At 44.3% G+C, this 15418-nt stretch overlaps 1 protein-coding gene across 1 annotated transcript in view; it reads right to left on the bottom strand.

Moving 5' to 3' along the window:
- MSN (moesin) overlaps positions 1-7252 on the bottom strand; it is a 64808-nt gene extending 57556 nt beyond the window's left edge. The window contains exon 1 of the mRNA XM_045879102.3: positions 7030-7252. Within this exon, the coding sequence (XP_045735058.1) occupies positions 7030-7041 (12 nt within the window). The 5' untranslated portion in view covers positions 7042-7252. The remainder of the gene's footprint in view (positions 1-7029) is intronic.
- Between the last annotated feature and the right edge of the window lie 8166 nt (positions 7253-15418).

Below are 15418 nucleotides of genomic sequence, written 5' to 3'. Positions count from 1 at the left end.
TGATCCCAGGACCCTGGGATCATGACCTGAGCTGAAGGCAGACACCTAACCAACTAAGCCACCCAGGAGCGCCCAAACTCACTTTCAAGAGAGCACTGGCCTAGGGTTTATGTCCACGTACCAAAACCACATCACTCTCCCACCCAGAACAGCCACCACTCACAAGTATACACTTCCTTCAAAGCCCTGTTCATGTCCCATTAAGCCTCCTTCTTCTCAAAATCTACAGAGAATGTCATGTAAAATTTATTTTTGTCAAAGTGTTTTTAAGTGAGTTAGCCCTAAATCTCCAATTAAATAGGAGATCTATTAAGGCAGCAACTGTATACTCCATTCATTTATTTGTATCTCTTATAGTAAATAGTACCTAACAAACAGTCAATAAATGGTGAGAATGCAACTGCCTGCCTTCTTTCTTACTTATCTTACCTAGCACAGGGTTGGGCATGTAATAGTTCAGTTACATAAGTAATTATAATAACAAACATTTGCATCTAACTTATTAGATGCTAGGCACAATTCTAAGCACTTTACATAAACTGCCTCATTTAATCCTCAGAACAACCCTATGAAATAGGTACTACTATTATCTTCACTTTACAGTTAAAGAAAATGAGCCACACAAGTTAAGTAACTTGCCCAAGGCTACATAACTAATTGGTCACAGAGCTGGGATTTGAGTCCAAGCAGTCTGGTTCCAGAGTCTGTGCTTTCCCCACTACTCTATGCTACCTTTCTATGAAGTCCTGAAAGGTCTTTTTTTGGGGGGCAGGCTCTCTACCTGCCCTAGGCTTGGCCTACAATACCTAGAGGTGAGTAGTGAGGGTTGAGTCCGGGAGACTCCAGTCTGAATCCACATGGCTGCTACAGAAGAAAATACTTCCACCAAGGTACTAATGGAAGTACCATAATGTTCTCCTAATTCAAGGAACAGGTCAAGCTGGAGCACTGAGTCAGATACAGAGAGGTCAGAACTCAAAATTTAAGAAGGCGAGGAGAAAGCAATAATTTGGGTGAGGAGCGAGCAGGAAGAGAAACAGTCATTCTGGGGCCCCAGAAAAACTGAGTCACCCACTGACTGAAACCTGCTACAGCAGAAGCTATTTAGGGGAACTCCACTGCAGCCATATTGTTAATGTAATCACCATAGAGTCAATTCTCTGGAAGTCTGTGTTCCCTTGGTGAACAGAGTCATTCTTCCAAGACAGGTAAGTTAGTAAGAGACCATTATTAACTCAGTAATTGGGAAAGCCAAGTTCTCCTTTCCAACTTTATGTGATCCTGAACAAGCTGACTGACTCCTCTAGCTATGAATACATAAAAGAAATAACTCCACTCCATAAAAACTTTTAGGACAGTTGAGGCCCAGTCTCAAGCAGGAATACGTGGCTAGTCTCCTCTCTTTACCTCCCTTCAACACACACATCTGTTTTCTACCACTCTTTGCAAACAAAGCAAAAAACATTTACCTTCCTGGGAAGTGCTACAAAAAGTCCCAAAGGCACTGTCAGAGCCTAAACCATAACCATATAACCTCTGAAGTCAGCTCTACACACTCAGAAGGACTTGCTCTTCCCATGACCATAATAACACTATGGTTAAGTCACCCCCAGCACAGAGCTAGGAAAACCCTGAGCACCCTGCACCAAGTGCCATTTAAAAGGCAAACCTTAAAAGTTCCTACCCTAAGGGTGCCTGGGTGGCTCAGTCAGGTGGGCATCTGACTCTTGATTTCGGCTCAAATCGTGTTCTAAAATAAATGAAAAAGTCTTAAAAAAATATTTCCTCCCCTACACTGAGGGCCAGCCAATTTGGGTTTTAGTCCCAACCTTATTACTATTCACTCATATCACTTCCCTTTTCTGGCCTTTGCTGTCACCATCTAATACATAAAGGTAGAACTAAAAGTTTAAGGCCAGGTCATTTGCTCTGTGGTTCAAAATACCCATGTGAGAAACCTAGACCATCCAGAACAATCAGCTCAAGTGAAGCTTAAGGCTGAAGTCATCTTAAGTGGAGATGCATTTGAAATGTTGTACCTCAGCTCACTGGTGGTAGGTATCTTGGGAAGTTGGTTTATGCCCACCAGCTCCTCAAAGTCTAACTACCACTCACAAGGTTAAAAGTACATTTGAAACATAACTAGCAGCTTCCTGGCATTTCAGTAGAACTACAGGAGGTATACGCTACTGGCAGCCAGTGAAAAGAAAGGGAGGGAAACCCATTCAGTTTTCAGTGTTTGTCTGAGGCTCTTCAGTCAACCTTCACAATACAGTGTCATCGATTTCTTTCTTATTCCTCAGTAAGGAAAGACATAGCCCTTTCCCCTCTATAGACTTAAGAAGAAACAGCCAAGAACACTCATGCCAGTGTTTCTGTTAGAGCTACTAATGAAACAAACCAACTCCCAAGCTAGAAATTCCATTCCAAACTCAGTACCCAGGAAAAAACAGTACTTCAGAGGTATAAGGGGACAAAGAAGGTACATTCTGGTAAGTGCTGATGAACTATGTATTCCCAGCAAAGCCTAGCACACTGTCTGGTACATAGAAGGCACTCAAATTTTGAGGAAAAAATGTCTGAAGGAAAAAACATAGAAATGGGAGGCTTGAAGCTGTATCATCAAGGCTTTCAAGGACATCAGTTGGAAAGGTCCCTAGAGTGTACTTATTACTTTTATAGTACCCTCATGACAAACTGGAGAGACTGAGAGCCTAAAGAAAGGACTTGCCTAAATATTTACTTCATTTGGATCACTTTATTGAGGACAAGGAAGATGTTCTTCTTACATAGAAAGAGAAGAAAAATTCTCAGGTCAGTGTTACTTGCCACTTTCCAAATCAATGGAGTCCTGAGCTACCCTTCAAGGGACTGCTCCTATACCACAAATCAGAACTTGGAATTGAAAAGTTGTTCAGCTCTTTCAGGCATGAAATGGGAGGAATGAACAGCAAAGCCAGCCAATCATGACAAGACCACCTCTCCACCTGACCACTAGACTGGCCTAAAGGAGACCACCTTTGTACTTTGGTTTTTGTTTTGTTTTGTTTTGGGGCAGAAGAGTGGGGTGTGGTAGCAGGGAGAAAAGACTGGGAAAGATGTACATGATAAACTCAGTTCTATCTTTGAAAAATCAGAAACACACTGTTCCCAACTTGTAATAATGCCAATTTTCATCAACTTTAGCCATTAAAGGCCCAACACTGGTAGTGCTGGGAGCCAGATATTCTCCCCTCTGGGGACCTTGAGTCTGGAAATTCCAGTGAGGGGGACTCCCAGAAAGATACAAAGGAACCTAGACAGACTGTTGCCGAGCAACACTAGTAGAACAGAGTTCAGAATAAATGTAGCTGTCATCTCATCTCATCGCAATAGAGTTGGATTTGGAGTCAGGGAGATAGACCAGATGACCTCTAAATATCACTTCACCATCCAGGAAAGCAGTCTCCTGAGAGGAGGAAGAGAAAAAAGTAAAAATAACACCCTTAAAACAAAGCTATTGTTACAGGCAGCTAGAGAAGAATGGAAAGTTAGCAGACTAGTGGTCAATACCACCTCTGTCTCCCACTCACAGAGCAACTTTCCCCTCTACGAGACTAAGTATAGATAGTTGGTGCCTTCAAGTGTCCTCGTGCCCCATCAGCCCCTCTCTGCCCAGAGGGCTATTCAAGGACCAGCCTAAAGGAAATCCCCAAGATGGTTCCTGCTCTATCATCTATACTTTCACAAAGAGCCAAATGAACTGGAGAAATAAAGAGGTGGAGAGATGCAGGATCCAGAGTCACCCTCTCTCACATATAACCTCCATTCCCAATCCCTTGCCCCGCCCTGAAGTCTGTAGGCAGAGTTGGTTCAAGAGTTAAAAGACTGAGATTTTGCCTTCTTTTCACAAAGTACCATTTTAGTGCCACTCGAGTGGCTCAAGCAATGCTAGGAATGGCAGGAGAATAAACAGTCCACACAGTCCCTGTTAAAGTTTAGCTGAATGCAGATCCAGAGCCTTCAAATACTTCAAGGAGGTGGACTCTACATCTGCTCACATGGATGGTCCCATCAGCAATCATTTGATCACCTTTCCCTGACCTATTGAGCTAGGGCTAAAAATCCAGCAAATTGAAAACATCTTACCAAGACTGATACTCTAAGACTTAAATTCAAGTCCTGGCTTTGCTACTGACATGCTATATATCATTTTAGGTCAGCCCCTCCTTATCTGTGGGTCTCAGTTTCCCCATCTATACAATGAGAAGCGTTAGACTTGACAGTTGTGAAGAGCCTTTTCAACTCTAACAAACCTAAAACTCACGAAAACCTTGAAATTCAAAACAATCGCTTTTTAGGGAATCAAAACATCCCAAAGACTTTGTGACCTAAAAAAATGTAAAGAGGGCAGGGAGGGGGAAAGCTTTTTTTTTTTTTTTTAACAACTGTCTTAGCAGAAAATGTAGATGTCAGTAAATAAGCTTCTTCATTCTGGCAGACTTAGGAAACTGGCAACTAGAAGCAGAATCCGAGAATTGGCAGGGAGAGGGTGCAGAGAAGCATGTTTTAACAGATTTAATGGAGTTTGGGATGACTAAAGGAGACAATCGGCTGTAAAAGTGAAACCAACTCTGGACAGACTGTAGACATAGTTCATATGAATGAACAGATTTTATTTTTCCACTACCCTTCCCTATCTTTCATAATCCAGAAATAGCCTAACAGCCTAACTAGTGAAGAAGGAGCAGAAAATAGGGAATTTTCTTCCTCCATTAAAATTACTAGCTGCCATGCAGTGAACTAGTGTATGCCCCTGGATGCTTCAGCATTGGGATGAGGAATGAGAAAAGTAACAGGGGGCACCTTGTGAAACACCCAACTCTCACTGGACACCACCAAATGCCAATGTTACTTTGTCTAAATTATCTACTTCCTTTTATCTGAGGACCAGGAAGTCCTAAGAACAGGGGGCAGTTTGCTTTGGGCAGGAGAGAGGACTCAAATTCAAGAACCTAATCACTGAGTCAGAATAGAGGGTCATTGAGATAAGCATCAAAAAGCCTGGGCCCCAATCTTGGTTATATCACCATATGCTCCTAGGTATGTTCTTTTCTGTAAGCCCAACATCCTCATTAGTTAAAAGAGAGAAATAGTGGGGTGGGGACAGGAAGAAAGTTGTACTAAACAGTCTCAGAGGTCCCTTTCAGGTCAAGATTCTATGGTCTTAATAGGCATGATATAGTTGTTTCTCCTAAAAGTTGACCATTCCTTGAACTGAACAGCATGGAAAATTCTCCAAAGCTTTCAGACCATCAAAATTCAGCCCTCTCCTTCCAATTTGATTCAAGTTTCAGTCAATCTGCATAAAAATACTTTCAATATTCAGGTACCTTCAGTACCCTAGGCCTGACCTCAAACAGCTCATTCTCCAGCCTCTCTCCAAGCCTAGGAAAAGGATCACCAGGCTATCTTCTTTGCCACTTCTGACTGAGATGGGATGGTTAAGGCAACTTTGAGAAAATTTCCAGGCCCATCAGGTTGCATTTAAAGGTGAGATATTTTAGAATTGAGGATGAAAGATGCCAGTAGTGAAGAGAGATCATGGGGCAAAGTCTGTTCCCAAAGATCCACCCATCTATTTAGGTAAAACCACCCACAGAGAGATAAACTCAAAAAGAGTCTCCTGGAAGGATCTTTATAATCCTCTGTGTTGGCAGAGACAACTTTTCTCCCTCTTTCTCTTTTCAAAACGATTCTTTCTGACTTTATATGTGTTGGGGGAGGGGGAACAAGTGTGGAAAAAACCCCATGTCATAAAACCATGACCAATTTAAAAAAGAGAATGTAGAAGCACATACTTGTTGAAAACTTGGTGTTTCTAATAGGGTTCTGGAAAGGCAAGAATGACTTGGCAGAAAAGCTGGAATACAGCAACGTGGCAACCAAATTCAGCATACACCCAACGAACCAGACCCCCCACTTCTCTCCTCCAGGGACCCTCAGACCTTCTCAAGGCTACTAGTCACTATCTCAGCACTACAAGGCTCAAACAGTCCTCCAGGGAGAAGGGTCTGGAAGCACAAGCTGCTTGGCCTTAGGGACTCAAGCCAGAGTAGTCACCAGGCCTTCCTGAACAAGAGAAGGGCCCCAGTAGCCTCTTGGTATGACTTGCACAAAAGCAAGCGGGACTCATTATTCAGGCACACCCCTCCCATGCCCCTCCCTTCTGGGCATCCGGCCTCCCTAGGCCCCACTCCCAGGAGGCTTCTGTTCTCATAACAGCCAGTGGGGTGGAGATCAAATCCTAGAAGCTACCACCATTCTAGAAAGGTGAGGCCCTCACAGAACAGTCTGGAGGGGATAGGAGGAGATAGACAGCCAGTAAGCAAAGGCAAGGGCAAGGATCTGTCGGTGGAGAGGAGGAAGAAACCATTCTACCCTAGGAAGTAGAGCAGACCTCCTCCTCCCAGTGAAGTATTAGTGATCCTGGGTAGAAGCAAACAACCTCTGATGAGTCCCTCCACAACTCTCTCCTCCACCAACTCTTTCCTCCCCTACTAGTGGGAAACATCTGGAGCCTCCAGGGGAGACTATGAGAAAGGTGAATGGGGGTGCAGGATCAGCTCACTGCAGCTCCATACTCCCTTCCCATGGCCCCTCCTGGACCAAGGCAGCCTTGCCCCCGGAAAGGCGCCAATTCCTGAACTGGAGGAAGTGTTCCTCTCCCCTGCCCCCATAGCCTGTCAGGAGCAAGAGGAGATTTCGCGCCCCCAAGGAACCTTCCCTCCTGCCTCATCCCACACGCAGTTAACTGGAATCTGAGAAAGAGGCCGGTCCCGCCCGGTTCGCACTTCTAGCCCCGTACCCACTCACACCCGAGGGGCTCACCAGACCAGGACTCCAATCTCGCCCCTCCCCAACCCAGGCCTTGGCAGAGGACGCAGCGTTCTGAGTGGGCGGATGGCTGGCCAAGCCCCTAGCCATCAGCAAGAGGCTACCAGAGTCAGCTAGAGGCCCCAGGGCGGCAGCGCACATCCCCGTACTCACCGTCTTAGGCATGGTGGCTGCAAAAGTGGCAGAGTTGATAAAGTTCGGCTAGAAGCTGTCTGGCAGCACTGAGCACACAGTACACACGGCACGGACTCTGGGGGCTGGAGGTTCGGATTGGGTCCCTCTCTAGCGTTGGGGCAACTGCTCGGCTTCCTGTTAACGGGCCACGACTTCACAAACCCCACCCAGGAAAGAGCCGCCCTGTCGCGTCGCCCGCTTCTTTATGTGGCTGGGCTTCCGCGCTGCTCCCCGCCCTCGCGCCCGCCTTCTTGCCGGCCGCTGGCCTCGCCCCGCCCAGCCCAGCCCAGCCCAGCCCGGCCACACCAGCCACGTGGGGGTCAGGCTGGGCCTGGGCGCTCCATGGGGGACTCCCCCCCCCCCACAGGCCTACTGTTTTTCCCACCCCTTTCACAGCCCCTACCCCTTCAAATCCAGGCCATCCGGCCCCACCCCCCAAGCAGGGCCCGGCCCTGGGCGGCACCCTGGCAGAGGCTTACAGCCCCTGACTGCAAGTTTCCACTAATGGGGCGCTAACTACCTATCAAAACTGTCTGTTCCCTCTCAAGACAGCTCTGACTCTCAGAAAGTCCTTGTGTGTAGCTGAACTCCTTTTCTCTGTGACTTCCCCTATGGCTCTCAGCTCTGTTCCCTGTGGCCACACAAATCCCCTACTGTCCCTAATAATTCCTTAGAGCTCTGAAGATCACATGTCCCCCTGAAACTTCTCTTGGCAACACTGCCTGAACTCTTTCAACACGTCATTTGTTCTCTTCTGTAGGTGTCTATATCCCTTTCCCAACATATTTCCTCCCCACTTTTACTCAATCCTCATTTTCTTTTTTTGTATTTTTACAGATTTTGTTTATTTATTTGACAGAGAGAGAGACAGTGAGAGGGAACACAAGCAGGGGGAGCGGGAGAGGGAGAAGCAGGCTTCCCGAGGAGCAGGAAGCCCGATGCCGGTGCGGAGGTCGATCCCAGGACCCTGGGATCATGACCCGAGCCGAAGGCAGACACTTAACGACTGAGTCACCCAGGTCCCCCAAGTTTGAATTTTACTTTGAAAATGATTGATCATAGGGCGCCTGGGTGGCTCAGTTGGTTAAGCGACTGCCTTTGGCTCAGGTCGTGATCCTGGAGTCCCGGGATCGAGTCCCGCATCAGGCTCCCTGCTTGGCAGGGAGCCTGCTTCTCCCTCTGACCCTCCCCCCTCTCATGTGCTCTCTGTCTCTCTCATTCTCTCTGTCTCAGATAAATAAATAAAATCTTTAAAAAAAAAAAAAAAGAAAATGATTGATCATAGTTCTTTTTCCTCCTATCCATAGGCAACTGTGTGTAGGTATGGTCTGAGTATCTTTTACAATGTAGGGCACCACATACCTCAAGGATGATGAGCCAACTTGGAGAAGTGGAATAGATACTTGAGAGGGGTGGTCAGGACACTTGGCTTCTAGTCGTAGCTATGCCATTAACTCACTCTGTGACCACTGTGTGGCCTTGGGAAGTCCCTTCCCCTCTCTGGACTTGAGTTTCCCCTTTTGTAATAACAAAGGACTGGATTCCTGGGCTTCCAAGGTCCTTTCCCTCTCTGACATTATAAAAGGATGAGAAAGGAAGTAGAATCCCTAGAACAATAGATGAGTCTAGTAGGGTTGCATAAGGACTGACCTTGCATTTGCCCTCAGGAATCAGCTGTCCTAGTCCCTGCTCCTTTACTTTCCCAACTCAACAACGTGCATGAATCAGTGTGCCTCAGTTTCTCTCAGTGCTGTCAAGATTCATTGATGTGTGCTAGGATAAACAAAGTTCCCTGCTCAACTCATCATCAGGGAAATGCAAATCAAAACTACAAGGAGATATCACCCCACACATGTCAGAATGGCTAAAATCAACAACACAAGAAACAACAAGTGTTGGCAAGGATATGGAGAAAAAGGAAATTTCTTGCACTGTTGGTAGTAATGCAAACATGCAACCACTGTTGAAAACATATGGAAGTTCCTCAAAAAGTTCAACATAGAACTACCCTATGATCCAGTAATCATACTTCTGTGTATTTTTACCCAAAAAATACAAAATCACTAATTCAAAGGGATACATGCACCTCTATGTTTATAGCAACATTATTTACAGTAGCCACATTATGGAAGCAGACTAAGTGTCCATCGACAGATGAATGGTTAAAGAAGATGTGGTATAGATACACAATGGAATATCATTCAGCCATAAAAAGGAATGAAATCTCACCATTTGCAATGACATGGATAGAGCTAGAGAGTGTAATGTTAAGTAAAATAAATCAGCCAGAGAAAGATAAATATCATATGATTTTACTCATATGTGGAATTTAAGAAACAAACAAACAAAAAAGCAAGCAAAGTAAAAAGAGATAGAGAGAGAGAAAGAAACAAACCAAGAAACAACACTTAGCTATAGAGAACAAACTGATGGTTACCAGAGGGGAGATAGGGAGGGGAGGATGGGTGAAATAGGTGATGGGGATTAAGGAGTGCACTTGTTGTGATGAGCCCTGGGTGATGTATGGAATTACTGAATCACTATATTGTACATCTGAAAGTAATATAACACTGTATTTTAACTATACTGGAATTAAAAATAAAACTCTGTATGTATTACAGAATTGAAAAAAAACGTTTCCTGCCCAAACTATTTTCTTAAGTTGAGCAGTTGACACTCCAAGGAAGAGCAACACTCCCAAGAAAGCCTCAGCAGCAGGGATAGCAAGAGCAGCCAATCACATTCCTTGATACTACAATGGCCCTTTACTCCCAGAAGTTCAAGGAACTCACTGATTCCCTCATTTATTAAAGCCCACAAGGGCCTCAGATTAGGCTAAGTGCTTAAAGGGGGAAGGGAAGTGGATTGGAGACTCCACCTTTCATTATCCTTTCTGGAAAATGGAAATCCCCTGTGTGTCATTCCCCATGTCCCATGTCAACATTCCCTGTAACACACAAGAGAGAGCTGGTTAGGGAGTGTCAAGCAGCTGAACATACTATTAAAAGGGAAAAGGGGCACAGGAGTCCAAATAGGAAAAGGGAGATCCAAGGGTGGGGAAGTTAAGGAAGTTGATGGAAAGAGGGACCAAGAGAGAAGGATAGGGTTTGCCCTTTGGGGAGGAGAAGGGTGGGAAATAAGAGGAAAGCATAGACTATCAGAAACTGTTTAGTCCAGCCTCCATTCAGGTTGAGGAAACTGAGGATCAGAAAGAGGAAAGAACTTACCCAAGATCAGGCAATAAGTGTAAAGAATGGATTCAGGGATAGTAGAGAAGACATATATAAGCATATATTCTTGCGATAATATAAGCAAGAAATTTTGAAACCAAGAACAAGGGAAGCAGTCCTCCCTCCAACTTCACAAGACAGAAGCTGGTTATGGTGATTATGGTTAAGCAGCTAGACATTGCTTGAAGGTTACATTTAAAACCCTCTAGCTAGGAGGGCCCCATCTTAGTTATCCCCCCATCTCCAGAGCAAAGTAGAAGCAGCTGAGGTGCTCTCTTGTTCTTCAAGATGGCCAGAGAAACACATCTTTGTTTCTTACTTCTTTGTAAAACACTTTATACCTATATGGCCAGAACTTCTGATCTCCCCCCACCCCACTTCCTACCATAATCCCATGTGAAATGAGAGTTAGCTCAATATTCCTGTGGTCAGAGTAATCCCCACACTTAGGTTTAGATATGGTGACGTTTTTGCCACTGTTTGTAGAGAGAAGACATGTGAATAAGGGCTAACATATATTAGCTACTCTGGGTGAGGGAAGTAAAAGGTATAAAGATGGATATTCAGAAAATCTGAATTCAGAAGGTTCAAGGAGGAGTAAGCAAGTATTTTTCAAGCAGTAAAGGTAGGTGAGGGCCAGTTATGAGCAGAGGTGGTACAGAAAAATTCTAGAGCTGGAGTCCAAGGAAGCTGGAGGCATCTGTATAAGGGGATAAGAGATGCAAAAGATCTGGGCTTTAGGGCAAGACATGGGGTCCAGGTGGAAAAGCTCAGGATTCCTGGGGGACTGGAGCTATTCTGGAGCAGCAGCAAGTCTGGATATCAAAGTCAAGGAAATTGAGAGCAGGAACTGCATAATGTAGATGTATGTGAAAGCCTATGCCAAACTCAAGAGAGAAATGAGATTGGACTTGTAATCACCTCCCACACCTAGGATCTAAACTCACTGCAATAAAGAAGCTTCTACATTCTAAATGGTATTTCTCCTTCAGAGGACACAATAATGCGGGAGAGACTATACCAGAGAGGAACTGGATAGGGAGCAGTACTGAAACCCAGAGATACTCTGGATAAAGAAGCACCCTTGCCTTCCCATTTATTGGATGGTAACAGTTGAAAGATCCCATCACTTAGAACTTTCTGAGGGCTGCTTTTCATTTTCATCACTGTTGGAAAGTCCTTCTTTACATCTAAATTAGATCTTTTCTGCTTCACTAAGCACAATTGCTCTTGGCTGATAATTAGGGAAGGAATTAACTAAGCCTCTGAAGTTGCTCTTCTCCCCTACCCACTTTTTTCTTTTCCTTCCTTTCTTTCTTCCTTTCTTTCTTCCTTCTTTTCTTTCTTCCTTCCTTCCTTTCTTTCTTTCTTTCTTTCTTTCTTTCTTTCTTTCTTTCTTTCATTTCTCTTTCTTTCCTTCCTTCTTTCTTTCTTTCTTTCTTTCTTTCTTTCTTTCTTTCTTTCTTTCTTTCTTTCTTTCTTTCTTTCTTTCTTCATTCTTTTTCTTTCTGTTGCTTTCAAGTAGGCTCCACACCCAGCATGGAGCCCAGCGTGGGGCTTAAGCTCACCACCCTGAGATCAAAACCTAAGCTGAGATCAAGAATCCTACGCTTAACCAACTAAGCCACCCAGGTGCCCCTCCCCCGTTCATAAAAGAGAAATTTGGCAGAGATGAGAGCAAACATTACTCTTTTTTTTTAAATTTTATTTATTTATTTGAGAGAGAGAGAGAATGAGAGACAGAGAGCATGAGAGGAAGGAGGGTCAGAGGGAGAAGCAGACTCCCTGGGGAGCAGGGAGCCCGATGTGGGACTCGATCCCGGGACCCCAGGATCATGACCTGAGCCAAAGGCAGTTGCTTAACCAACTGAACCACCCAGGCGCCCCAGAGAGCAAACATTACTCTGAGGCCACACACTCTAAGGCCTTTCTCTCTCTTCCTTCCTCTGGGTCAGTATCCCAAGCACTAGGCTAGCTGTATCCTTTACAGAAACAAGAGAATAAGTAAAAAAATATACTGCTATCTCCCCAAAGAAAATAGGTCCTCCTTGTATAATATGGCTATGAGTACAGTATACTTGAACAGTAGAGAAATATTGTTTTTAAGCATCCTCAGTCTTCTACCCACTTCTTGGAAGCAAAAGCTAGGGTTTGGGTGAAAGGGAGAAGATAACTTTAATGAGGCACTTATTGTGTGCTGAGCAGTGAGGAGGACATTTCAATATCTAGCAAGAAACTTTAGAGGTAGAAATGAGGAGTTGGAGCTTTGAGGAATTAAGTGACTTATCCAAAAGTTACAGTTTGTTGATGGTAGGACAGGGATTTGGGCCTAAGTTTTGTTGAGTCCAAAGTCCACATTCTTTCCACAACCTGACCTGTGACCAGACAAACCCAAGGAGAGAGATGTATTTTAAGATTCGTATCACCCCTACAGTTCAGTGGTCACACTAGACAGCTTGAGATAGCAGGGGGGGCGGGTAATAATAAACAGTGGTGATACAGCATCTTGCCAATATCAAGTGCTTGGGAATATTTATTATTAATCATACTAATGGACCACAATGAGAGGGATGAGCTTCTCTCTGGCTTTTCCTCCAAAAAGCTTGGAAACTTTTCAAGAGCTTCCCTCAGCCAGCCAATATCAATTCAATTTGAGCCAGTGTCCCCTTGGAATATGAAATTAGCCCTGCAGAAGGGGTATCCCAATAGAGTCACTAGCCCCCAGCCCTACCCCCGGTGACCAGAGACCATATGTGGCCAGACAGCCTGCTGAGCATATGGCAACCTCCATGAATGACTCACAGTTCAGTCCACAACTCAATACACCTAGAAGGAAACTATTGGTCCACTCCACCCATGCCTCTAGCAGTGACCAGATGCCTGGTTTTATATGAGGCTCTGCAAAGGGTGTACACCCTCTTCCTCTGGGAGCTCTCCTTCCTATTGGCTCTGTGTTCATTGCTAGTTTTGCTGTTGGTGCTGTCCTTTGTGTGCCTACTGTCATCATCTTTAACTCATCTCTGCCTGACCCCTACCATCCAGTCACCAAGCCCTGCTCTCTGTCTTTCACAGCTTCTCTCCCCCTCATCTCCACTGTCAGTGTCCTACATCAACCCTCAACGGCTCCTGGTCTCTCTGCTTCCAGGCTGTCCCATCCAGGCCATCTTCCACATGGCCATCCTCCACATATGCACCATGGTGATCATCAGAAATGTAGCCATCATTTGTGCTTAGAGTCGTCAGATGACCTCCTCTGCCCAACGCACACACTTAATCTTTGCAGCCTTCTCTTCCTCCCACAGCTCCCCAACACAGCCCTTCCCCTGGAGCCAGGCTACTCCCACTACATGTACACAGTATACTGTGCTCACTCTTGTCTCTGCACAAAGCCTTCCCTTGATCTCTCCTGCCCTCCTTGTACTCTGCCTCTCCCCAGCTCCTGTAGTGCCCAAGGTCCACAGGGCTCATCTGGCTTCCCTCCCACATCTTGCTTTGTCTTGTCAACTGCTGTTTTTTTTTTTTTTCCTTTTCCTCCATTCAGGCTGGGCTATAATTGCTCCTGGAAAGGGATCACATTTTGTGTTCCATGCAGGAGCCCAACACACTTCCAGGCGTATCTTTGGAGCTCAGGACAAATTGCTCAGCTAGGCCAGGGGAAGAGAGGGATCCACCATTCTCATGTCTAGCCCTGCAGGCCTATCAAGTTGTATTATGTCCAAATTCTCTAATGGCCCAAATTTCCCCTTACACTGACTTAAGTTCTCCTGTTAGGAGAAAAAACTAATAGAACAGAGACTCCTATTCTTGTCTCATTACTCCTCCCTCCACTTACAACCCTCTCTCTCCCTCTCTCTCTCTCTCCCCTTTTGTGTGTGTGGGGTGTGTGTGTGTGTGTGCCAGCTCTGCTGCCAGTCTACCTTAGGGAAACACTCTGCTGTTCACAAAGAGAAATTCACAAGAACATTCACTGTGATACTATAATAATTAAGGGAAACAGACTAAATATCCATCACTAGGGGACAAATTATATACAATATACATCATGGTATATCCATTCAGCAGGATGCTCTTCAGCCTTTTAAAACCATTAACTACCAAAAAAAATTAAAAAAAAAAAAACCATTAACTACCGGTAAAAGAACTACTATGACTGTGAAGTTACAGAACTATATGAATAATATGATACTATTTACGAATTAAAATGTCCATATTCTTATACATATGTAAATCCTCAAAAAAGGGGAAATATGCACAGCAAATCATACCAGTTGCTCTCTCCAGAAAGGCGACTGGGATTAGAGAGGAGAGTAAAGAGAAAATTTTTACTTCTTAATGTATATATTTCTATATTATTTCATTTTTTCAGTGAGCCTGAATTACTTTTGTAATTATATAAAATGGTAAAAAAAAAAAAAAAAGAAACATGAATAGGAGGAGGAAAAAGAGGAAGAGAAAGGGGAAGAACACAAAAGAGAATAAAAAGACGAATCTAGGAGAGAATGTAGATAGGTTAGGCAATAAAGTTAGGATCCAAAAAGATTGTGACAGGCCCAAATAATGGTAAAACCTAAAATTAGAACAAATGTAATGTTTGTGCTGGAGTCCAAAAAGTCGACATCATGAGGAAAAGATGGAGAAGATGTGACTAAACCAATGTATGGAATTGTTGAATCACTATATTATACACCTGAAACTAATATAACACTGTAAATAAAAGAAAATGAAATAAAAATAAAATAAAATGAAATAAAATAAAATAATTGAAAAGACCTCTGAGGTTTTACTTGATAATAAATTTCATAGATGTTAGCAGTAAGCTGTGGTTTCCAGGAGACTTAATTGAAACCTAGAAGACTAAGGTCCAGGAGGAAAAGGCAGTTCTGTCCTCTTCTTCCCTAGTCAGACCCCATTTGAAGAACTGTATGCTACTGTGGTCCCCCCACTTTAAGGGGAGACACACACATTGGGGTATATCCATAGGAGAGTGAGCTAGTTGGGGAGGGCCTGGGACCCAGGATGCATGAGAAACAGCTGGAGGATCTGAATTGGTTTGACTTTGAAAAGATTCACGGGGATATTGTCTATGTGTTTGGACTTCAGAATGGTGGCCCCAAAGGACAAAGCTGGGAGAAAGCTAT

This window comes from Mirounga angustirostris, unplaced genomic scaffold (genome assembly GCF_029215605.1).
Source record: "Mirounga angustirostris isolate CCGP_5_RB_7025 unplaced genomic scaffold, mMirAng1.0.hap1 SCAF_11, whole genome shotgun sequence".
Classification (NCBI taxonomy): Eukaryota; Metazoa; Chordata; class Mammalia; order Carnivora; family Phocidae; genus Mirounga; species Mirounga angustirostris.
This window is presented reverse-complemented; position numbering and strand designations above follow the sequence as displayed.